Consider the following 25,689-nt stretch of genomic DNA (forward strand, 5'->3'; position numbering starts at 1 on the left):
AACTGAGACTGTTAAAATAATTCCTTCTCTTTTTTTTTTTTTTTAACTTTATTACTGCTTGCACATGCCATTTATGGTGCTATTGGCATTTTGGAAAAATACTGTAATAGCTCTGGCTTCTTGCTTCTCAGAGTCTCCAGTTCTTTCAATTTTTCCACAGTTTCCAAAAGCTGTAAAGGTAATTCTTCAAGTAAAATGAGATGGAAAGACCTTAATCCTGTAAAAATGTACACGCATAATACATTTCACTCGCTGCAAGCCCCGCTATCTTCATTTCTGGAAGATCACCACTTACGCTCTGGGTCCCATTGCTTTGTACTATGGAGGTCACCTTGGGCCAACTCACAGATCCCACAACTCCTCTGAAGACTAACCACAATAGATAAAATAAGAAATTCAGTGATTCATGAGACATTTTCAAATACTAATGAGAAAATTAATTGGGGGGGGAAAAAACCCTGAATTTTGAGATTGTGATTTTACATGGTTTAGCAGTGCTCAGAGGTAGAGATTAAAATCTTGCTAAGGTGGTTATTTTTTGGAGCGCAGAAGAGTTTTGATAAACAAATGGTATTAATTACATGTACATGTAAGCCTTTTCATTCTCAAAAGCAGGAAAGAAGCAAGAGAGATCTCTTTCCATGAGCAAATAAGTGCTGGGGTAAAAAGAAACATTGATGGGGGGAAAAAAGTTATTTTCTGCCAAAATGTTTGGATGTGCTGTCATAAACAGAGCTCAGTTCAAAGGATCTGGGAATCCCAGAAGATTTCTTTCAAGGGTAACCAATTTCCTGCAACACGCTGTCAGGGCTAGGAAAAGGCATCTCTTGCACATAAGAGCAGCTGGTTGTTTAAAGAAAAAAAAAAAGTGTGTGTGTGAGAACACACACACACACGCACACCCCCCCCCCATCCCTGTATAGAGCCATTTTCCAATGGAAAAGGGACATCTGTGAAAACAGGGTACTTCAGCAAATTCTGTGCACTTCGGGATGTCATTTTGCAAGGAAAAGTGTGTTTTCTACTAATGGCGCATGCTTCTTGTTTGGGTGTTTTCAGGAGAGGGCTGGCTTTTTTTGTCTCTTTCACTTTTGCAACGAGTTATTTGAGTTTTGAAGTTTATTAAATACTATTGGGTTGAAAAATATTGTTGTGATCCTTGTCAAAACAGTTGTTTAAAAATATTGTTACACAGAATTATTCCAGGTGTTAATCTTAAGTCAATATACTTTTCCATTTTCTGCATAGTGGTATTGGTAATCTTTCTTACTTGTTCTTCTCTTAATTAAGAATTGTGAACTTTATGTCAGTAAAAGGGCTACTAGTTGGAGAAACTAATTTTTAACCTGTATTTAGAAGTGTGTGTGTGGGGGTACCTTTTTAACATGTTATGGGATTATTTTGTTTCTAGGGATGATTTACCAAATTGCTCTTGAGACCCCTTAAGTAATAATATTCTTGTTGTGATTTGCTTTGCACAGGGCAAGGGACTTCTGTTAAAGAACTGCTGACAATGTTATAACATGGGCATTAACTCTGTGTTAGCAGGAGAAAACTTAATTTTATGGGAAATGGCAATTTTTTTATTTATTTGAAAGTTCTGTCTTGTGGAAATACAGTTAATCTCATAACTAGGGTGAAGACAACTTATTGATACCGTTGTTGCCAATTTGAATTGCCTCATGTGCTTGCCTTTAAGAAATAACTTGACGCTGTCAAAAGGATATTTGAATTTTCTTTGCTGTAGCTGATGCTTCCACATCTGAAATATGTTTGCCAATGTTTTGTTGCTTGCAGGAACCATTAATATATGAAGATGAAACCATGAAGAGAAAGCAGAACGAATAATAATGCTTTTCCGAAACCGTTTTCTGTTCTTGCTGGCTTTGGCAGCCTTATTAGCCTTTTTGAGCCTCAGTCTGCAATTCTGTAAGTGTTCACCCCTTTTGTTTTCTATACATAGTGGTCTATAGGTGTGTTTAAAAATGGCCATGCTTACGTGTTGTTTAAGCATTCTTTCTGTATTTAAATATTTGTGAGGTTTTTTTTTCTGAAAAGGAAAATAAATGTAAGAATAAAAATAGGTTTGTGTGCTATATAGAAATCTATACAATCTAGAGACTTTTCAAATCAGGCTATCTCAGAAAAAAATCTTAATTTTGTAGTGCAATTAAGTAATTGAATGTGATTGAATCCTTCCATGAAAGCAGACAAGACACATTTGAGTAAAAACTGCTGCAATTCCTATTTTACATTGCATCAGACCAGACGGGGTTGAGAAAACTGCTGTGAGAGGGTTGAGTGTTGGAACTTCTCCTTATTTGTACCCTTACCTTAGGAAACTTTAAACAGTGGAATTGGATTATCACAAGTGACCGGTTTGTTTAAGAAAAGATAAATTATGTTGTGCTTCAAATCAATTAATCACGGGTCACTCCAGAGGGCCGTCAGTTCCTGATGACTAAGCAGGCAGGTGGTGCTGAATGCAGGTTAGTGTCTATCTTGACAAATGAGCGTTGTGCCATATGACTGCTTATCACCTAGCCCATGAATGATAACATTTGCTAGGTAAAATGATGATGTTGTGTGTAAGTCTAATACGTACTGATAGATGCCAATGTAATTAGTTGCTGTGAGAAGGCAAGGAAAAATGCATATCTGTAGTACAGGATAACATTCTTCTTGTTGTTGTCTTGCATTATGTTTTAATGTAAGAGTGCGGTCCTTCTGGTCTATGCTTTTTTTGCATGGTGTAAAAAAGAAAACAACAACCCAAAACCAGAGGATTACTTTAGATTTGGAATGTTCCTTTTGCATATGATAGACAACGTAAAAAAAAATTTTAAAAAAAGGGGGGGAGGGAGGGGAAGGGGAAAGAAACCTTGTGGTTTTATCTTGTTTTTTGTGTGTTTAAATTCATCTGCATGTAATACAGGGACCTGTGGCTCCGAATTGCTTTTTCAGCCTCCTATGGGTAGATGCCAGTGAGTCTGATTGCAGCTTGTTTTGCCCGTTAGGCTCTTTATGGCTCTGCCCTTGACATATATGGTTGGTTATGAATTTTGTAGAGGGTCCTAGAGGAACTTCAGCTGAAATATGAAACTGAATTGTTAACAAAAGTGAGCTTTATTTAGAGATGAGGAGGTAGGCATATAGGAGAGTGAATCACATTTCATCAAAAGAGGAAGTTATTTTCCACTTAATTAGAAGATAACATTTGCGCAAGAGGAATTCCAGGAGATAAAGATGTTTGAGGGGTGCTTTAAAAAGCCCTTAAGCAAGCAGCCATCATGAAGCTTAGTGCCAATACCAAAATACATACAGAGATTTTTGCATAATGAGAACTGCAATAGAGGCTAGCAGGAACCAAGTAGTTTATGACATACAGGTAGCCTGATGTTTTAACTTCTACCAGCTTCTGCTTGTAGAGGGATTAGTTCAAACTTGCAACAAAGACCATCCCTAAACAAAGACAAAATTGTCGTCTTCTATCACTATGTAACACTATTTTGGAAACCAGATGGAGTTCGTAGAATTTAAAAACCAAGCCAAAGTCTTAAAGCCAAAACCAATTTTTCCCCTCCAACCCCAAAATAACCCAGTACCTGCTAAATTATATTAGTCTACAAGTGCTTGGTGAGCTGCTTTCAAATTAAACATAGCTGTACATTTTTAGTCTTCTCCAAATTGTAGTTCCTGATGAGTTTAATATTAAACTAAGGAAACACTTGTTTCTGAACTTGAGCTTTTAATGAAATGGCCATGCAAATATTTAAGGAAATACTTGCAATATTGGAAGCATAGTTTCAGTACTGTCTTAGAGCAGAATCTTTGGTCAGTCTCCATGACTAATATGAATACATAAAATTGCTGTTTTATTAAAAGTGGACCAAGTACTTGCCCATGGTGACCCATGTGCTGACTCAAGGCAGTAACCCCCACCTGAGAAATTTCAGAACATCCTTCAGAAAATGTCAGCCCCTCTGATACTGCATGATATGGAGCGCTTCACTGCAATAGAGCATTGAAGGACAGAAAATTTAAGTGTCCAGCTCCATGGGACATAGAGAATGGTCTGCCAGTATGTTAGTCATCCTTTGAGTAGTTGGGAGTTTATTGTTTCTTGGAAAACCAGCCAAATTCTAATTGGTATATGTATTTTTAGGGGTTAGCTTTCTTTAACTGTGGATTTAAATACAGACTCTGTTGTAGCTCTGTGTACTTAGTAGATCTGTATTTATTGTTTGTTGCCTATTGCCATGTTGAAGGTCTTTCCTTGCATTGAATCTGTTACTCTTAAGACATGACACAGTTCAGAGGCACGCATCCCTCATGATTTGATTCTCACTGTTGCACAAAGTGGTAGTAATGTAGCCTTGTTTCATGTATAAAACTTTTTTTCTGGAAGTAATGTGCTGCTTTTCTTTTTCATGAAACTGTAAAACTGCCTGGAGAAAAATTTTGGTTATACTGCTTTATAATTTGTTGCAGATCACAGAATGAAAATGAGAGTTAACACATTTAGACTCAGGAAAATGCCCAAGCCACTGTTGTGGTGTTTTGTTTGTGGGTTGGTTTTTTTTCTGAAGGGAGTTACCTCCTGAAGCATTTGGAGTGGAAACGGATGTTTTCTGCTGTTGTGAGATTGTGTTTCTCTGTTAACAAGCAGCACACAGCTTTATGGAGGAGGGCTGGTCATTTTAAAACATACTACTGCTTTTCTAAGCAGTGAATGTTGAAAATATCTCTTCCTTTCTGTGCTAAATTTGTTTAGAAGAGTGAAACAGTAGCATTAAATGCACAATTATATAAATGGTACATATATTCCTTTTTTAAACTTCTGCTTTAGGGCAGAGCATCACTCCTGTAAATGCTTGATATTTTATCCCCTCTTGTCCACACCTGGAACAGCGGTGATTTGAAGCCAGATTTGTGAGTTGTGAGCTGACTCTGAAGTGAAGGGCATAGTGAAAGCCAAGTTCAGCTGGTTTTCTGTAGGTTCTGGCTCAACATTACAAACAGCCCACACTGGGATGGCTGACAAGATTACAGTCTGTCCCGTGCTTGAGCTGTGAGGGTTCAGGAATTGCTTGCAGCAGTTTGCAGCCCAGTCAAGCAGAAATCGATGCTGATTTACTTTAATAGACTATGCTGTGAAGGGTCTGGAACTGCTTTATGGGCAGTGATTTCTGCAGCCACGAAGAAGTGGAGGTGAGGGGTGTCGTGTCAGCAGTTCTAATGCAAGTCTGTCCTTCCTTGTAAGACAGAGACCCAAGGCAATTGTTTCAGAGCTAACAGTTGCCACATCTTGGGTTTAGACACAAGGAGAGAAACGCTGGGGAAAATGACCAGTATTGGACCTCAGAGTCTTCAGTATTGGTAGGCTGGGGATGGACCCAGGATTAATAGAAAACTTTGTGCTGTTTTGATGTTTGTTCTTGGTTCCTCTCTCTTTTGTTGTGGTTTCTGAGTTCTGAGCTAAACTAGTCTGCTTTCCTGTGTTTTTGTTTTGGGTTTTTTCCCCCCAAGGCTGGTGCTCTACATAGATACTAATACTGCTTAACTTAAAGGCAAAATCACTGAGAAAGATTCCCCCAAAATCTCTCTTGACAGCAGCCAACAGCTCTCAGTGCTTGAAAGTATTCTGTCCCACCAACAGTTGCAGTGGGTAGACATGAATCGGTTGGCAAGGATGACTTTTACAAGAGCAGAAGCTACCTTCTGCCTTGTGTCTGCAATGCCATGGTACTAGAGGTACACAAGGCAGGTTTGTGGAGCAGTCAGTTCACGTTTGTCAAGTGTTGTGTGCTGCATTGGCTTGCTGGATCGAATGCCAGATCTGACATTTCTCATTGGTATAGCTCAAGTATCTTCATTTCCTTGTCCTGAGGAGAGGGAGTCGTATAAGCAGACTGCACTTTGCCAAATAGTTGGAGAAAGGTCTTTTTTTTTTTTTTAACTGTAATAGCCATTCTTCAAGGTGATGTAGTTGCTGTGGATCCCATGATACCTTCCTTCCTGCTGCCAGAGTCTTCTGTCACATAGGTTTTGGTCATGGCTCTAAAATGATTTAAAACTTCAGTACTAGAGACAAAAGAAGAACTGGTTTTGACAGAGTTTTCAGTTAGACTCTTCTAAAATGGAATTATGTTGGTTTTCTCTTACAAGACTTCAGTGTTTTGCTTTGTCAGAAAAACTGCAGAATGGAAAAATGACCTGTGCTAGATTGTGGGGTGTATTTTTGTCTCTGTAAACGTTACCTGTAATGTTGTTGACTAAAACTGGGCAGTTTACTTCTGTACAAACACAGTGAATGCAAGTTGGGATACTTTATTGTTCTTTGCCAGAGGAAAAGGTTGCAGTGGTTGAGGTCTTCCTTACACAGCACAGAGTAGGAAGATGCCCAGTGCCATGCAAAGGGATTGTAAATGCAGTGGTTGGGGGAGTTCCACAAGTACAGAGACCAAGGATGGCAGTGCAGCCCAATTCAAGTGTGTTGTAAGTGGCATGGCAGAATCCGGCTCTGGTCCTGCAGCCTCATGCTGCATGGGGAAGAGGCATAATTTAGGACCCTGTAAATGTTAATTATGTTGGTTAGCCCTTAGGTCACCTCAGGAACAGGAGGTTGCAAGTATGCCTGAAGAGCTGCTTTCTTCTTTCCCCTTAAGACTGGTGTGGTACATGAGAACTGAATGACTTGGCAAGCACAGACCTTCCAGTATGTTAGAACATCTGTGTATGACTGCAGAAGCGTGAAGGTGGGTCTCCTCAGGATGTCTCGACTATTTATCTTTGAAATTACCCCGAATAAACCAAAATGGAAGGAAATTTCAAAGCTAGCTGTTAAGATGCTATATGTAATCTCTGTAAAGTTTACTGGATAATGACTATGAATTTTTAGTTTTTAATCGAAAGCATGTAAATTTTTTTTTAACAAAGTAAATACCTTTGTTTACTTTGTTTTTTATTTTTGTTTCCATATACTGAAAGTGTAAGGAAAGAAACAATCAACAGAAGAGAACCAAAACTATAGTGGGACAGCATCTCTTTTTACTAGCTCTTTAACCCTTTGGCAAGCATAAATTACAGACTCTCCCAGTGAGCCTGCCTGCTTCAGGCACTTGCAGAATTGCGAAGTCCCTGGCTCTGAGGCAGATCCTGTGTATGGAGCTTCTCTTCTGGTTTGAAGTTTGTTTCCCTAAATACTTTGATACTATGGCCAATGCCTCAGGCCTGTCTTTCGCTAAAAAGAATTCTGGTATCTGCCACTGCTTTTTAGGATATCGGCAGCTACTCTGGCAGGGTGCTGGTTCCTGCATAAAGTGTGGGGTTTTTTTTCCCCAAGAACTTTGTCTGCCTTGATAGTCCAGGCTTGGATGCTGGTGTTTCAGCATATCTGGAGATGACGTTTTGCTTTTCCAGTAATAGTTTCCCTCTACTTCCTGTCATCTTGTTTTGCACTGGAGGTTTTAGATTTACAGATGAGTCATAGGAAACAGAAATCAGGATTCTCCACAAGGAAGAGTAGTGGAGTTTTATTTTATTGGCTTGAGTGCTGCGGGCAGCTCTTACTTTACGAGGATGGTGAGAGCACCATATGCAATCCCGCCAGGATGTTGCCTGTAGGAGGCAATTGCTGTGTTGCTGCACAGCCCCCCTTGGAAGGCTGTTTGCTTTAATCATCCCAGCCCCTCTGGTGTGATTGCTGGTGTTTGCATCCCTGCTTGGTGGCCCAATACAGCTGTACCAGAGCAACACTGAAGCATCCGGGGTTTAGCTTGGTATCCTCACCACTGCTCACTTCAGCTCCTACTGCAAGACAAGCCGCGGTGCAGTGGGTCAGTGGGTGCTCGGCTGGTCTGGGGAGCAGGCTCCGGGGGAGCGTGTACCAGTGCCGAATGCTCAGCAGGGACTTGCAGGTGGGAATAGATGTGGAAGCCAAGGGGGTGTAGCATCCCTGTTCAGCCTTTCCATTTGCAAAGCAATATGTGCTTCCTCAACTTGCAAAGCTGTAGCTGTGGCACTGCAGAGCTGCCACCGTCCCCCTGTCTACACCCCAAACCAGAATGGGGGTTTGAGCTGCACCCGCAGCCCCTTGCGCAGAGACTGCCAGTGGGATGCCAAGAGGAGCTGGGATATGCGAAGTCTGTGGGAAAAAAATGGGTAAGTTGGGTTTTTTCAGAACTTAATTTCTGAAGGAGAAGGGGGAAAAAACCCCAAGGTATTCAGTAAAAAGATAATATAAGCTTCTGGCTGTTTCTGGACGGAATACACATCCTTACCATCTCTCTAAGGTGAATTCCTTACCATCTTTTAGTGTTCCTTACCAACAAACAGTAACTAGTTGTGTTTCATATTTTAAGAATCTGATTTCTTCAGTGGAAGAAAAAAATTAGAGTATTGCATTTTGCTGATTTATACAACTAACTATATTTAAAAAGCTGCAACTTTAGAATTCTTGATGCAGAAAACTTCTTTTTGTCATGTGTTACTAGCATATGAAATTAAAAGGAGACCAGATATCTCCCTTCCTGAATTTTGCCTTCAAGCTCATAAGCATGGCAGATTTTCCCCTAATGAGAAGTCTCTCTGGGTTTTTTGAAAGTACTAATTTAATCTGAATTTAAGATTAAAGGGAAAAACAACCCACAAATGATACATCCAAGGCTTTGTATGTTTTAGTAGTGAATGAAGAAAACTAACTGTAAATACGCAGTTTTTTGTTGAAGATGCTTTTTATGTTGTAACTAGAGATTTAAATAACTTTTTTTGATTCTCAAAAGTGGTGGTATAATATACCAGTCCAGAAATTAACCCTTGAAAGGGGAGGAGACACAGTGATGACTTGAGAATGATACTATGGGACAGTCCTATTTTCTCCCACAAAAATAACAGCAATCATTTTTAAATATCTGCTTTAAATATAGGTCAGGTTAAGTTGCTTCAGACAGGATTTGATCAGCAGAAATTACCTGGCAGTCTACAGAAGTTCATAAATCTTCTTTAAATATATATTTTGGCTTCATCCATGATGGTTAGTTGAACTGTATTTCAGCAGAGATTAGTAAGAGCTGTTAAAACATATGGTTGAAGGCTACTATAAATAAAGCCTGATACTTTGCAAAAACTAACAGCAAGTTATTAGTTAGGCTTCTGCAAGTCCTTACTACAGTGTTGGGTTAAATTCTAGAGGGAAGGAAACAAGACTGGAAAATAATAAGCATTTTAACATAATTTCTCTCAAAATCCAACTAAAATCTTGGTCCTAATATGTGCAAGAAGGTTTGAAAGTGTTGAAATTTCTGCTTCAGTCTTTTAATAATTATAGTGATACATATTGCAATTATTTTAAACATGTGAAAGGGTCAGTGACTTTTTGTAGGGACAGTCTCATAGGTATGTGCCTGTCCTTAATTGTTTGAGTTTTGAATGGATAGTAAACAACAAAGGAAAGTGAATATTCTCAGTAGGAGAAAAGATGTTATAGTAATTAATATTTCTGTCAGTCTTTACCCAGATTAATGCATTGATCTTAATTCCCTCTCTGTGTATTTAACCTGGGAGTGAACTCTGTTTTGTTGCTAATAGGCAGTAAGCTATCTTTGTTGGAATACCTGTGCTGTAGTTAAATCCTTCCTGTTCCTGCTTCCTGCCAAACCGGGCTTTGGCACTAATTGCAAATAATGCCACAAATAGGTTCCACCAGAAGATGACTTGTATGTTATATATAGTTGTATGTTATTTAAACAAATTTGGCCTATGTTTCTTTAAAGGATGTGGGTAATACTGTTGTCTTTCTACATTCCATGGAGTCCTGCCATCTTGAGATACTTGGGTGTATCACTAGAATGGGGCTGTAAAAGTAAATGAGGGTAAAATATGAAATGAGGAAGGATATAAATTTTGTTCATTGTGACTGTGTGAGAGAGACCGATATGTTTGTTCTGTGAAGATGTGAGCCAGGCCTTTGCTTCTCCTAAAGCAGTCTTCAGACAATGGCCCTCCTCTTGTATCTTGTTCTTGTGGAGGCCCAAAAGGTGGAATTACCTCTAGACGAAGAGGCTCCCTGAGGAGTGGGTGCATTCCTTAGTCACCTGGGCCACTCAGGTTTTTGCAAATCAGTGATGTCCCAATGTAACTCCTAGAAGCTCTATTGCAGTTGAACTCTTACAACCGTGTGCATAGCTGGTTTCCTTGCATGAAAGTCTGTGGAAGTGTAGTAGACTTTTGGGGGAGCTAATAGAAGGTGATTGTGCAGTGTTTTCTTCTGGTGACTCACAATTATTTGTATTATTTTTTTTCCTACCTCTTCAGATATTGCAGTCATTTTACAGTCCTGTGAGCTGGTTTACATTGTATTAGCCTATTATGAACTCAGTAGTAGGTTTTTTGGAACCATTGCTTGGGACTGTCCGGCATTGCAGTTGCAGACAATTTGAGATATAATACATAGAGTAAGTAGCTCAGATTTTCTGTAGAGCTTTAAGAAATGCTCTGATTTTTTTTTTTAATGTGGAGTATACACATAGTGTTCCTATGCCACTTTTTCTTCCTTTTTTTTTTCTTCTACGAGCCACTAGTTGCTTGCCTTTTTATGTCAATTGAATGTCTTCTCAGAAAAGCGCAGTTTGTACTTTTAACGTGTATCAACTTCATGGCCAATTTCAGTTAAGACATGGGACAGTGAAGAAATTTGGATGACTTTTTTTTTCCCCTTTTAAGAGTTGCTTAGTCATAACCAAGCTTTAGTCTATCTACTATCATTGTAAGTTGTAGGTGGTTTTAGCCAACGCACGTAACTTTTAAACTGTTTATAGTTGATTGGACAACGCCTTGAGTGATGTGATTTGAGTTAGCTCTGCTTTGAGTGCTGGCTTGGAGCAGATGAGCTGCAGAGATCCCTTCCAACCTAAATGACTAGTTTTTTCTGTAGCAGTAGATCAGGCAATTTTGTTTATTTATCTATTAGCAAATTCTTTTTTGTTGCTTAAAATTTCAGGAGTGTTACCCTTATCAACTCAACAAAAGCTCATTAATCCAGTTCTCTGCTGTTCCTTTTTCATAGTTCTCTAATGGTGAGTCAGGCTGCCTTACAGATGAGTTTTGGATTGGCATGTCTGTCTTTTAAAGCCAAAAAACCTGTTCCTGGGATTTTTTCCATAGGTTAGTTGTATACTGACCTGAACTGTGTTTTAACACCTGTAATGTTGTTTTTAAATTCTGAAATTCACCTTATTTTGTTTATAGAAATAGTAAAGAGAGATAGTTTTGTTTCTAATGTGCAGCTGTTACATTCTTTATAAATGTTAAATTTGGTCTGGTGGTTCAGGGTTACTTTAAGCAGGTGAAGTCTGCACAATATAAGCCCTCAATTCTCACAAGAATACAGCCCCTCTGCACGAGGTTTGCATTCTAGCTCTTGCTTGGGATTTTGAGGGTAACAGATTTCAGTGTGGTGGTGGCAGCAGTGTGGATCCAGTCCCCACAGCCGCTGACTGCCTGGGCTGCGTGGGAGATGAGCTTTGGTCTTTGCTCAGCTGTGGGCGAGCCGGCGAAGGCAGAGATGGCCTGTGTCTGATTCTGCCCTGTGTCTGATTCTGCCCTGTGTCTGATTCTGCCCTGTGTCTGATTCTGCCCTCCCTGCTGAGCTTCCCTCTTCTGGCTGGCTGGGCAGTGGGAAGTGATTCTCAACCCTGGAGGCTTTTGCTTTTCCACGTGCAGTTTCTCAGCTGCTTGTCCCCTTGCTATAGGCTGCCTTCCTTTGCACCTTTGTTTTTTCCATGTTTCATTACGGAGATGATGGGATCAAAACAAAATGTGGCTGTCTTAAACTGAGAAGGTAAAGACAGCCTTGTCACCCTGCTCTGGTTTAGTACAAGCCCTTTGTTAATCTTTTGCCGACCGCTCTGATGTTAGACCAGTATTCTAAGAATTCATGATCAATTCAGACTGCATTAGCTTTATCCCTCTGGCTTCACTTTTATCAGAGCTTTTAGGACAATTCTACCTATTAATTGCAAATGGATTCCTCGTACGTCAGTTGTTTGCTGTCCTTTGTTTGAGATTTGTTCTGCGTCTTCATCAGAGGAGTGTTTGGACCCAAATCTCCCTCCCCTCCTTGTTCAGAGCGCAGGCACAGAGTCTCAACTGGAGGGCCTGGGGAAAACTATCTTCGCACCAGTGGGTATAATGCAGTCATGTTCCCTCCTGCACTGCACAGGCACGTGCAGTCTTCAGGGAAGCATAGATAACTACTTAAACTTTTAGATTTGATGATAACTTCATTTTTCTGAGCTTTGTGCCTGCCTTAATCCCCACTGTGCTGCTGCAAATTGAGTTGAAAACCATTGGTTTTATGGATGTGCTAGTTGTCCTGTATGTACCTGTCTCAGGTATACTTAACATTCTTCAGGTAGTTGCTGTTAATGTTTCTTCTTAGTCCTCTTAATTTTCCTCTTGCAGTTTATCTGCCGGGCAGTTTTGTTCTTTTATCTGTGCTTTTGCTGGGCTTTCATTGCTGAAATGATATAGTGACTTATTCAATCCAAAGCATCTCGTCATTTGACCGTGAAGATTTTTGAAAAATTTATTGTGTTCTTCAGCTTGTGTATCTTCTGTGATTAATAAGGTTTCTTAAGCTGTACTGATTTTGAGGATTTTAATGCCTACAGGCAGGTTTTTACTGTTTTTTTTTTTTTTAAATGAGTAATCTCTGTTCCTGAAGTTACTTAGCTTTTAAATTTTCAAAGCTCACTTACTGAGAGAAAAGCAATGCTTGCACATACTAAATGGCATTGTGGTTTATTTGTTAATGAGGTGGGGTCTAAGTAGTTTGTATTTAAAAGAGTGAGGCTTTTGTGGACTTGCTGCAGTGAAATACGAAGTCTTGGAAAGTGGAAGTGACCTCCCTTCATGATTTTTGTAAGATGGTTGGATTAAAAGAGCTGGAAACCCCAGGTACATGGTGTAATTTTGGGCTTACCAACTGCGCACTTTAATATTGGACGAAAACAAGAAATAAGATTCACCATCTTCCCCTAAGCTGGTTTACAGCAAGTGTCCCAAAGCCATCAATTGGTTCTCTGGTCCAGGGAACACTGGTCTGAATTTCTGAGATTAATGATTACATCTGTCATGACAGGCTTCCCCAACATAAAAATCTGTCAGGCTCTATGGTATTAAATATGTTGTTTTGGGGTTTGCTGTTAGCAAATCCATGGCAGCTTTCCATGCCCTGGTGCTGACAAGGACAAACAAGTGAGCTGGCTTGGCTTGGGTAAGCAGTGGCATATGGTGTTGAGATCACTTCCCCAAGCAGGTCAGTTCGTGGATGGAAAACAGTTGGGATTAGATGTGAAACGGAAAGGTGCTAATTTAATGCAGTAGTTAAAATATTGATTTGAATTTGTAAGGCTTTTTGTCTTGGAAGGACACTGATGTAGGGAAGTGCCAGATGTCTGTGGATGGTGTTTGACTGATGACATTAACATATTAAACAGCTTGTGTCCTGTGCCTTTGCAGAGGCTGTGGCTGAACTGCAGACATGGTGGGTTTTCCTGCCTTTCGGGTGGTAGCCCTTTGAGAGAAAGGGAGATTACTCTGTGTGATCCAGGTGTGCAGACACAGAGCTACTGCTGAGAAGTGCCGAAAGCAGCGCTGTTGAGAGGTGACAGAAAGATGCTTTTGCCAGTGATCAGATGTACAGAATTTATTGCAGCCCAAAAGGCTGCTGACATGGTGTTCTGAAACCACGGGAGCAACGCTTGTAAAGATGTAGTGGGCAGAGCAAAGGTGTGCTTTGAAGTCCTCTTGTTTCTTTGTTTTTTTACCTTTGTATTTTGTGATTTCTATTTCAGTAGCTAGATGTTCTAGTGCGCACCCTAATAAAAGTTGACTTGAGTTTCAAAAGCTATTCTGACTGTTCTGGGATGCTGTCTAAGGAGAGCCCTAAGGAAAAGAGGCAATGACATGCACTCGAAGCTCTAGATGACCATATGCTCCTATCATTTGGCCTTTTAAGGGGGGGGGGGACGGACGGACATTTTCTCTAGGATGATAGAAAACAGTTGTACACATTTCCTCTTCATATCCATTTCATGAGTGAGAGCTTAGTGGCAAGAATTAGTGAACGCCTTAAAGAATAAGCGCAGGGGAGCACGCATGCTTCAGCAGCAGAGAGCCCTTGTCAAAGATGTAAAGTGTTAGTGACAGATTGCTAGATAACAGAACAGGAACAACTGTTGAACTATCTTGAACTCTATTGTATGGGGCTTATTTTTGTATCGTTCTCAGCTGCTGTAGATGAAAAGATCACAGAAGCCAGAGGATTTGCAGTCCATGTTCCTGAGAAAATACTTTTTGACGTGTTTTCTTCTGCTATGTTTGAACACTTAGTGTAGTTGGCCTCTGTGTTTGTGTTCAGTTCACATGTGAAATCTGCCAAGCACCTTTTTTCAGTCATGATGTAATGACTGGTGCACAGCTTCCCACTCCAGTATTTGTGAGATCCAAAAAATATAGAGGACAAAAAGAAACAAAGGTCACCACCCATAGGCAGATTATGGCAGTAGCATTCAGTATTGTGTCCTGCAGCTACCTTGTCATGTTGACCTAGCTACCTTGTCATGTTGACCTTTATTTTGAGACAATGCTGTGGAAATGGGAAGAGTTGCCAACAGTTTCTGAATACAGCTGATAAAACCTGTTTTGAAAATCTGCTCCAGGACAATTCAGCTGGATTAGTTCATTTACCAGTTGCTGAGTTCTGTAGACAGGAGCAGGACAGAGCTTTATAATTTTACTGTAGTGCTCATGAATCTTGTTAGACAAGTAACAATGTCTGGATCTACTGTATTTACAGAAATCATGCTTTCAGGCTATAAAAAACTATTTAATCTTCATATACTTAAGCCTTGTTTGGTAGCCATCAGGACACTGATTTGGTAGAGTCAGAGTCATCTCACAGCCTGATGAGATGTGGCAGCTATGCAGATACATAGATAGGAATGACTTCATTTATAGCATCGTGGTGCCGTTTACGTAACACTTCTCATTTGTCAATCCTAATGAACCAGTGGTAGGCAAGGGACCAGCATAACGGCTTCAGCATAAGCAGTGGTGGGCTTTTTTTTTTTTTTTCCATCTTGTCACTAAATCACCTGGAGCATGAGCAATATCTGACTTGAGTAACGTGTTCGTAGAGCAGGAAATCTGTCTGCTTGTCTAGATGTCTGGTAGGGACCTCCCCTGTCCCCTTCAAATCGACTGGAGAGCCAAGCAGTGAGGTAATTAGTGAGAAGCTGGTAAGGAAAAGCTTTATTATGCATTTGTATTTATTTTAAAGAAGGGAGTACATTTAACTGATGGAAATATAAATCTTTTCCATGTTAAACAATGTAGTGTTTCAGTGTAGTAGGAAAATAGAAAAAATATAGAAAGTAATTTCTCACTTTGGGAGGAGAAGTGGAAAATTACTGTCTTCTCTTGAACTTGAAAAGACTCGGATTTGCAGTCAGCATTGCTGTGTTATTGCTGTCAAGCTGAAAATCCTGGAAGCTATTTAAGCAGTGCCATATGCCCTTCTGAATCGTCAATTGAAAAACAATTGGAGGGGGGGAAAAAAACCCCTAAAACTATAAAGCTCTTTTCAGAGACACATCTGGACTCAATAAATGCAAGCGCCCATTGTATAATTTAACATGTCTGATTAAATTTGGTCTCAAAAACATAACACTACAAGGCCTGCCATATTGTGCTTTGGTGCAAAAAAAGGCTTTCCTAACATATTTATTTTCTTGTGCAAGTCAGATTGGGACCCTGTAAAAAAAAAAATGGGCAAAGCATGCAGCTAATGCAGCTGGAAATAAGAAACTTGTTCTCAGAAGTCCTGGCATAAGCTGTTTAAAGCTGGTAGAGCTACTGTGCATGGTGGTCCTGTGTAGTTGTTCCATTTATTTTTCCACGTGAATACACAGACAAGGCAATCTGGCCTTTTTCCCCTGAGTCTGATGAGGAATAAGGCCCTGGGTCAATACCTGCAAGCTGTGGCTCTGTGGGCAGAAGGCTACTTTTGGCAATTGCCCCAAGATGAGGAAAAGCTTTGAAGACGTTCCCAACTTGTGATCTAGAAAAAAGGCAGACAAATAGGCCTTGACCCACTCCTGGAAAGGGGTAGAGGATTGGGCTATTTCTGACCAAGTCTATGAAAAACAGCTAAGAAAAGCAGCCAATTTACAGTAGTTCTCAATTGTACATATGGAGATTTGCATCTCCAGTGGAAAACTTTAGGGATCACAGAATCACAGAGAATCACAGAATCACTAAGGTTGGAAAAGACCTGTAAGATCATCAAGTCCAACCTAAAAAAAAAAAAAAAAAAAAAACCACCAAAAAAACCAAAACACACACAACAACAACAAACCACAACACACCAAAAACCAACCCACCCAACACCACACAGCACCATGCCCATCAAGCTACATCCCACAATGCCACATCCACATGCTCCTTGAATACCTCCAGGGAGGGTGACTCTACCACCTCCCTGGGCAGCATATTCCAATGTTTCACTACTCTCTCAGTAAAGAACTTTTTCCTAATATCTAGCCTGAACCTCCCCTGGTGCAACTTGAGGCCATTTCCTCTAGTCCTGTCACTAGTCACTTGGGAGAAGAGACCAGCACCCACCTCTCTGCAATCCCTTTTCAAGTAATTGTAGAGAGCGATAAGGTCTCCCCTCAGCCTCCTCTTCTCCAGACTGAACAACCCCAGCTCCCTCAGCCGCTCCTCATAAGACTTGTGCTCCAGACCCCTCACCAGCTTTGTCACCCTTCTCTGGACATGCTCCAGCACCTCAATGTCCTTCTTGTAGTGAGGGGCCCAAAACTGAACACAGTATTCGAGGTGCGGCCTCACCAGGGCCGAGTACAGAGGCATGGTCACCTCCCTGCTCCTGCTGGCCACACTATTTCTGATACAGGCCAGGATGCTGTTGGCCTTCTTGGCCACCTGGGCACACTGCTGGCTGATATTCAGCCGGCTGTCAGTCAACACCCCCAGGTCCTTTTCTGCGGGGCAGCTTTCCAGCCACTCATCCCCAAGCCTGTAGCGTTGCCTGGGGTTGTTGTGGCCAAAGTGTAGAACCCGGCACTTGGCCTTATTGAACTTCATCCGGTTGGCCTCAGCCCATTGATCCAGCCTGTCCAGATCCCTCTGCAGAGCCTTCCTACCCTCAAGCAGATCAACACTCCCTCCCAACTTGGTGTCGTCTGCAAACTTGCTGAGGGAGCACTCTATCCCCTCATCCAGATCATCAATAAAGACATTAAACAAGACCGGTCCCAAAACTGAGCCCTGGGGGACTCCGCTTGTGACCGGCCGCCAGCTGGATTTCACCCCATTCACTAGAACTCTCTGGGCTCGGCCATCCAGCCAGTTTTTTATCTGAAAACCAAGGCAGCTGAAAACTCAGCTAGTGTTAGACTGAAGAATAAACTTTTGGTTGCATTTCATGCAGTAAAATTATGTCGATATTGATTAGTAATGTTAGGATGCACTTACAAGTTGCAGCCACAATCATATTATGATTGTTCTGGGGAGAAAGAAGGGGATTGTGCTGTGAAAGCTCATACTAGGGCATATCTATAGATGTCCATTTTGTTCAACTGAATTTTAGCTTATCTTGTATTTGAGCTTGTGCATGGCAGGAGACCACTGTGAAGTCTTTAGGTTTTTTTTCTCCTCATAGCCTACTATAAGCAAGGTTTTCTTAAAAACACCCACATTAAAAAAAAAACACAACAAAAAAACCCAAGCCAAAACACTTTAGAGCTCACACTCATTCCCCTTCAATCAGATCTGACTTCCACCAAATTAGCTGAGGTACATCTGCAGCCTCCTAGCCCTTCTGAGTTTCCATTTTCTGTCTGTCAACTTGTGATATACAGGATGTTTCTGAAAACTTATTTTTCCTACACTTTAAACAGAGAAACAGCATTTTTATTTACTTAATTAAATTAATAAGTAAATTTTATTTACTTAGTTAATAATTGGCTCAGACTTCTAGGGGGAAAATCGCTCTGTAGTACAGAGAAGTTATTGCAAAAAAAATTAATCGAAGCTTAAGGAACTGGAAAAAAGAAAGGAAAATAGAAAACTTTAGGTAGCATTGCTTTAAATTTCTTATTTCCAGTAGATATGTCCATCTCAGCCTTGGACAGGTGAATTTCTTCAGGTTACAAAGAATAACAGAGAAAATGTAGCAGGCAAACCAAAAAGTGCTTGTTTTATTTTCACTGTGAGCTGAATAATAGTGAGTTGCTATAGCTGTTGGTCTTGTTAGTTGTATTGTCTGCAATTTTTCCTCTAATGATATCTTTGACAGTCTTTGAAAGACAGCTGAAACGCCTTTACTTTAAAGTATTTATTGACAGCACATGCGGCTTGGGCTGATGTTTTCTAGCAGTTAGCTTGATAATGATAACTTAATGCTGAAATTGAGTAACGTTAGCACAGTAATAATGGGCTCACTCCGGTGGGCAATGCAGGATCGGGCAAGCCGCCGTCTAGGTTTTGCTGTTCCTGGGGTGCGTACTGTGCTTCCTTAGTGAGACTCTGCCCAAGTGGGGGCTGTGATTGACTGCTCCTTGTGTCTTGGGTAATTAAAATAAGAAGCAAGGCTTCAGGTGAAGTTTTGGGCAACAATCATTACCTATGTACCTTAATTTGAATGACACTGCTCCTATCATAGACAAAATGTTATACCAATATATGATCGTTGTAAAAACTGTGTCATGCAGCATGTGTGACAGTGGGCTGAGCTTCCCTGCCGGGGACTGCAGAATGCTTTTTTGCTGGAGAACAGTTGAGGCAATGCTGCAGTTCTCTCTTTGGCCATGAAAAAGACAGTATCTGTTTATCCTAAATCTTAATTCAAATTTCCTGTGAGTATTTTTCTGGTTGGAGGAGAGTGGTTCCTCATGTTGCCTGCCCTGCTCCCATCCCCACCATGTTTGGGATTGAAGACTGACTGTGGCTGAGTTCTTCAGCTGGAGGGAGGGCAGCGAGGCAACTGGTCCTTCAGGCTCTGTGATGGCTGGGGCTGCAAGAGGAAAAGTAAAAGGGAAATCCACCTCTTCTCTTTATTAAATCACAAGAAATAATTTGGAAAGGAAATGGGACTATAACTTCTGTGTCATCACTTTGAAACAAGATATGTCATTTAAGGAACATGAGGAAATATAGCACTGAAGAACAGAATTTTGAAAGCAGCTTTTTTCTAATATTAATGCAGGTAATGCAGAAATTTACCCTACAAGGATCAGTGCATCAAAATGGACACCACCACCCCCCAACTTGATGAATTTAATCAATTTCTCTTGGCAGATTAATGTTTATATGTAAGAATTCAAAATACTCTGTTCTGTTCTACAAGTCTGCTGCGGCATTACTCATTGTCTGCAAAAGTAATTGATATTTTTTGCTGTAGGAAGGGAGATGTCTGTGTTTACCTGATAGGATCAATAGAACTATTCTAGTAGGCTTTAACTTCTGGTGTCAAAATGTGCTGTAATGAAGGCTATTGCAGAAACTGTGGTTCTACAGTATGACGTGCATGTGTTCAAGGCTGCCATAGCAAGCGGTTTTCAGTGCTTTTGATTAGAAGCACTGGCTTGAAAAGAATGTTTATTCAATGATATCTGCTACTTATAACTACTTTTCCTGAATATTTTTTAAAAGTCTGTCTTAGAACTTGAAACATAGGGTGCTGGCAATAGGTTTGTGCTGTAAGTCAACAGACTCCTTGAAGATTCTCTAAATTACTATGATCTCTCTTACAGAAGGCAGAACAGCAGTAGCAATCCAGAAGCTGAATGTATGTCAAATAGGTATATGTGCCTGGGCATGCCTCGGTGGATAACTCACCGCTAGTGCTGAACGTTTGCAAATCCTTGGAAACTCAGAGGGAAGGGCTATCTGTAGTCTCGCTTCACTGTTTGCTCCCATTTGGCTGCTCGGTGAATACCATGAGGTTGATGAATCTGTACTCTGGGTCATCCATTTTCAGACCTTTGGTTTGATAGCGTATTTAAGTGTAGACAAAGGGAAGTGCTTACCTCTGCTGCCCAGCTACAGCTGCAATCTGAAAGCTCTACCTACGTGACCTTGAAACACATACTAGTGCTAGGCTGAAGTATTGTGGAGAAATTACACTCCAAGGAACCTTCTTTAGCTTGTCAGGGGTTTGTCAAGGCAGATCATTTTGTTGTTGCTCTTCTAGGTTGAATTTAGGTATGCCCCCCCCAGCTCCCCGCTGTTCTTCTTTCTGTTACCCACCTCCCCCATAGCTCCCTTCACTCTTTTTTTTCTGTGGGGTGGTGCGTGGGGAAGTTAGCAGTGCTGTGGGAAGAAAACCTTGAAGCTTGGAGCCTGCTCTGCAGTAGAAAGGGCAGCAGTTGCGTAGGGAGCTCTCTGTAGCGGTTACACTTCAGGGGCCCCCAGCTCCACTTGCTCCTGAACAGGCAGAAGACACAGCAGAACTGGAGAAATTGGAAGGGCACGTGCCAGGGGAAGCAGGGATGTGGTGAAAGAAGCAGGTTCAGATGTGGATGGTTGAGGGATAGAGACTGCGCAGATACTGAGGACTGTCACTTCTTCATAAGTTCAGTATGGACAGATTTTATATAAATATAAAATTTGTCTTCAGGTTCTGTAGGGCAAGTGGTTTGACTTAAAGTGAAAATTACTGGAGGTGTTTTGTTTTAAACTGCACATTTTTAATAAATTAGAGGACAGTGAAAATTTAAGACCAACTTATGTAAAAGTTTAGTAACTCCATTTATATTTTATATAAATATAAAATCTGAAGCTTAGAAGCTTTTGTTCAAAGGCTTAGAAAGCCTTTTTAAAGATTTTTATGGTTGTTTTTCTTAATAGTACTTGATAGTTTGACCAGTGTGAGGCTGAGAAGCCTTTTTTTTTTGTGTGTGATTACTCAGCAGTCAAATACAGCACATTAGTGATTGTGGCATTGTGCATTATGGCTGAAGGCCCTCACTGTTAATACAGATCTTACCTCTGAGACTTGCAAAGCCTTTATTTAGCTGTACAAAGAATAAAATGAGAAGGGTGGATGGTGCGTCATGCAGGCGTATTTCAACTTCATTGATGTCCAAATACGCATTTGTTAGCCCAAGCAGAGCTCTAAAAGCGACCCTAGGGATGTGCTCCTCGGCCGTGAGCGCAGGGTGGCAGGGATCAAGCCCGGGTGGCAGGACGCCGGAGCTCCTGCAGCGATGTGCCCGGGCTGCCTCGCTTCCGAACTGACAGTGGGTACCTTCCGTGTTGCACTACGTGCTCTTCAGTCCACATGCGCCTTACCTACTTTTTCCAGATTGTTTTTCCTGCTGCATGCATCTTCACCTTTTTCCCCCCATCTCAGTTGTTTTGAAGGGTTCCTGTCTCTTTCCAGTTGTTCTTTCCTCCACTTCTCCTTTCCTAGTTTCCTTTTTTTTCAGAGAGAGTGCCACTGGAAGAGGAGTCTACATTCATCATCAGAATTTCAGAAGCCTGAGTGTTCTCCTCTGTGCTAGGCAGCCTTGTTAGTGCCCTGCTAGGAGCAGAAAGGGGAGAGGAAAAAAAAAGTAAGGTGGAAGAGGGATAAATAGCTTTTTGTGCTCTCTCACATGCGCATTTGCTTTTCTTTACCCATTAGCATAAGGTTACCTACAGTGGGGTTGAGGTTTTTTTGCATTTCTGCTGTGTGGCTTCATTTCCATGTGACTGTTTTAAATACTACGTTTGCATGGGGCTGAAAGGACCTTCTGTTCATAAAAGATGAAAACTTCAGGTCTCTGGTTAGTCAGAAAATTGAGACTAACATGGCTACTTGTGCTGCTGCTGCTTCTTCTCAGGCTGGTTGGAGCTACAAGGGAAAACAGAAATGGAAAATGGTTTTGTTGCCCATCTTCCTGGTTTTAGGTAAATGTTAGTGTTTTTTTTGTCATGGATAAATATTTTTCTTATTGGTAAACAGTGGTGATACCTTTTGTTTTTCAAGCTGAAACTAGGACTGCAGGAAGGAGAGAAACTGGTAATGGAGTGATTTAGCATTTAATTTGGTGTTTCTTCCACATGAACCGCACTTTGCTTTGTGTTTGTTTTTCTTCTGTACTGAATTCTGTCAAATTCATGTCAGTTTTGTAGCCCTAATTCATATCAGCCTGGCTCCCTGCTTGGGCTTCCGAGTACAATAGTTGATTTGATAAACTTGACATTCTTCCACAGGGAATTAGTTGCAACGTAGTAATTGTTACAATCATTGTACTGAAAGCAATTCTGAATGATTGACTCTCTCGCTTAGAAACTACTTGTCTAGTATTTGTCTTTTTTGGTATATTTTGTGGCATTCAGGGAGTGGGGTGCATGGCAGTCGGACAAATTAGCTTCTTGCTTTTTAAATAGGTCATATTTAATGTACACCGAGATTAAAACCATACGTCATAATAATTCAGATGCCATTGGTTTTGTTCATAAAGACATTTCTTAGTCAAACTGTTAACTTCATTTTAAGATTTGTTCTTCAGGTTCTGTGGTTTGATTTAAAATGAAAATTACTGGAGGTTTTTTTGTTTAATTAAAATTAGTATCAGAGTTTGGATTTTATTTCCTCTGAATTTTGTTAACTTAAAAAAAATTGTATCTCAGTTTGGAGCTGCAAAAATTTGTGAAGGAGTGATTTTACAGCAGTATTTAGCTATTCTGCCTTGTGACCAGTGCCCCTCTGTCCCTCGCAGGACTGCGTTTGCTGTATGGCTGTTCGATTTGGTCTTACTTTTGTCTGATACCAGCCCATGTGTTTAGGTTTACTTTGTGTTTCAAACAATTCTAACTTGGTGGGACACCAAGCAGCGTTGCATTGAGGTCTCTTTCATTTTATTGTTTTTGTAGGCCTTCTACTTTTTTCCCTAGATACAACTTTTTCAAAATTAAAGTTTCAGAGTAGTTTCTATGTAGCTTCTTTAGTTTTAAAACTAAGTTTATGAAAATTGGGAAATAAAATGTAGTTGTCTTTCCCTTTTTGTTGACAAACTACCTCTATAATAATATGTACGTATTCTCTATAGTTTCAGTGTTGGCAAAGTTTCCAGTTAGATCACCAAATATATTTCAGATATATTTTGTTAACTGCCCCGGCTGTGGGAAGTGCACATTAAAATCATCTGTTTCATTTTTGTTTTACATTGTTGTATTCCTGATATAGTAAAACATGAGCTTTGAAAGGCACAGCAGTATAAGGATCCTGTTCAAAAACTTCCCTAATCAAAGATTAAAGGATGGCTATGTACACAGTGGCAGAATTCTGTTTTGGGCAAGTGCATGTTACTGTGAACTAATAGAACAAGTGTTATAAAATAGTGCTAAGCTGTAAAAAGTCGTGTGAAAACTACATAATAGAATTCTGATCTTATAATGATTTACAGCTGAAAGAGCAGAACAGAGTTTGGTGAAAAGATGAATTTCAGCTCCGTCTGAGGGACTTTTTTTGGTGTGGGTTGGTTTTTTTTTTTCATTCTTGTTCTTCCTCCGAGCTGTGTCAGTCCAATACTACTTGTAGGTTTGCTGGTTACGCATGGACCAGAAACCCCGCGTGGTAGACAAAGGTGGGATTGACACTGCAGAGGAGGACTTTCAGTAAGGAAATACTTGGATACAGAGAGACAGTCAGCTCTTCAAAGAGCTTTAAATAACTGCTCTATGTGGTATAATGGGTAACAAAATGGAGGACCAAAATGAGCCTTCTGTGCCGTAGGGAGCTGGAGAGGATGAGGCGTGCAAAGAAGGACTCTGCAACTAGGGAGCAGGATAAATGAAGACAGCAAGGGAGCGTGAAGTACTTGAAATAAAAAGGGAGGCAGAAAGGAGAAACCACCATAATACGCAAGGCACTAACAATGTGCAGGGAATGGCAGAAGATGAGAAAACAACTGAGAGACAGCTGAGGCTTTAGCTGTCGGTATGGAAAGTACCTCTGTCATTGTGTGGAGCAGGCAGAAGTACAAGGAGGGGCTGTGCTACTTGGGGTCCTCATCCCAAAGCATGGAAACTGCAGGGTTGTTACAGCTTGTGAGGAGCTTTAACAAGGGGAGAGGAGGACTAGCCTTGCTGGGTGGGCTCTCCAGGGTCACCGTGACGGTAAGGCTGAGCAAACAGAAAGCAGCTTTCCAACTGGAATTCATCTCTCCTTAGTCTTGTTTTCCCCCTCTTCTGAAATACTTGCTATTTTTATGTGTATACCTTTGGTGAAAATTTCTGGTGGATTGCTTAGATTGGTGCCCAGATCATGTGAGTTTTTTTCTTTTCTGTTTAACATAGTTAAATAGAAGACCCAGGCATAGGTAGTTTGCTTGATTCTGCCCCCCCCCCCCCCCCCCCCCGGCCCCCTCCCAATATGTGTTATTTCAAGTGTATTAAAAGTAAATACTACTTGTTACGACAGTGCTTGTTTAGGTGACTGGAGTTTTTTGACCCTCTTGAGAATTTTCTTTGTCAAACCTACAAACAATTGAATCATTTAAATCAAATCATAGAATGGTTTGTGTTGGAAGGGACCTTTTAAACATAATCTAGTCCAATTCCCTCACCGTGGGCAGGGACATTTTTCACTAGATCCGGTTGCTCAGATATGTTCAGAGATCCAGAAAACATGGTTATGCCCCAGGCGGGTTCAAGGTTAGCAGCTCCTTTAGCCCAGTCCCTATCTGAGATACTTGGATGTGGACAGGGTGGAGCTAGTTTAGTGGGGAAATGCTGTGTCCCTTCTTCCCTGGTGTAAGCCAAGCTTATTCACTGTACAGTAAGGGCAATATTTATCAGCTATTACTGATTAATTAATAAATGTCATTAGCAGCAGCATTTAGAATAGGATAGTTTTAATAAGCTTTTTTAAATTAATGACATGAACTATTGTTGTTCCTAATTTCTGAGTCCATTCCCAGTCCACAAAATATTCCTATGTTGCACCCATAACTGCTGTGTTGACTTAAGAGTCTCCTTTAAGGGTGTTCTGTCAGTGGCTTTTTAAACTTCGAATATGTAATTTGATAATCCTTTAGGTGCTATTTTTAATATTGAATTTTATTTTTAATATTTTAAGTAGAGTAGATTCTTCTCTTTAAGATTTAGTGCTTTTCCTTCTTAAATTTGTCTGGCAGTGTTAAAGTATTTATTCAACTAGTTTGATTTGAAATGAGACTTGCTATCTGCAAACAAAATAGTTGGCCCCATGAATCATAGGCATTTGATCTTAGTAAGGTAATGTATGCATCTGTTGACTGCTGTAGCTAATTGTCTCAGTGCAAAAATGTGATCTGTTCAGTCTTTTGTAGTTAAAACTGCCTTGGATAAAAAATTAGGTTTGTTTTTTCGGTTTTACATCTCCCAACCAAATTTTAGTACTGGAGTTTGTAGCTGCTGTTATCGGGGTGTGGTTTCTCCTGTCTTCTGAAACACTCATGGGTTAAAGCTGACTTGAGCTTCATTACCTCCGTGAGTACTTAAGCCAACTCTGTACGTTTTTGTGACATTAAGTGAGCAGTAGCAATGCTGTAAGTTGCTCTGGAGAAAATCTGTTAACAGAAAGCTGAAAGTTGTTGCTCCTAACCTTTTCTGGCTAGGAAACTTGACCAGTAT

At 40.6% G+C, this 25,689-nt stretch overlaps 1 protein-coding gene across 2 annotated transcripts in view; it reads left to right on the forward strand.

The window, feature by feature from the left end:
• The first annotated feature begins 1,850 nt into the window (after positions 1 to 1,850).
• Positions 1,851 to 25,689, forward strand: part of PXYLP1 (2-phosphoxylose phosphatase 1) — a 42,592-nt gene continuing 18,753 nt past the window's right edge. Inside the window, exon 1 of one of the 2 annotated variants that reach the window (XM_059822752.1) lies at positions 1,851 to 1,929. In XM_059822752.1, the coding sequence (XP_059678735.1) occupies positions 1,851 to 1,929 (79 nt within the window). Of the gene's footprint in view, positions 1,930 to 21,878; positions 21,979 to 25,689 lie in introns of those variants that run through there. The other variant, XM_059822751.1, reaches the window with a different exon arrangement.

This window comes from Gavia stellata, chromosome 11 (assembly GCF_030936135.1).
Source record: "Gavia stellata isolate bGavSte3 chromosome 11, bGavSte3.hap2, whole genome shotgun sequence".
NCBI lineage: Eukaryota > Metazoa > Chordata > Aves > Gaviiformes > Gaviidae > Gavia > Gavia stellata.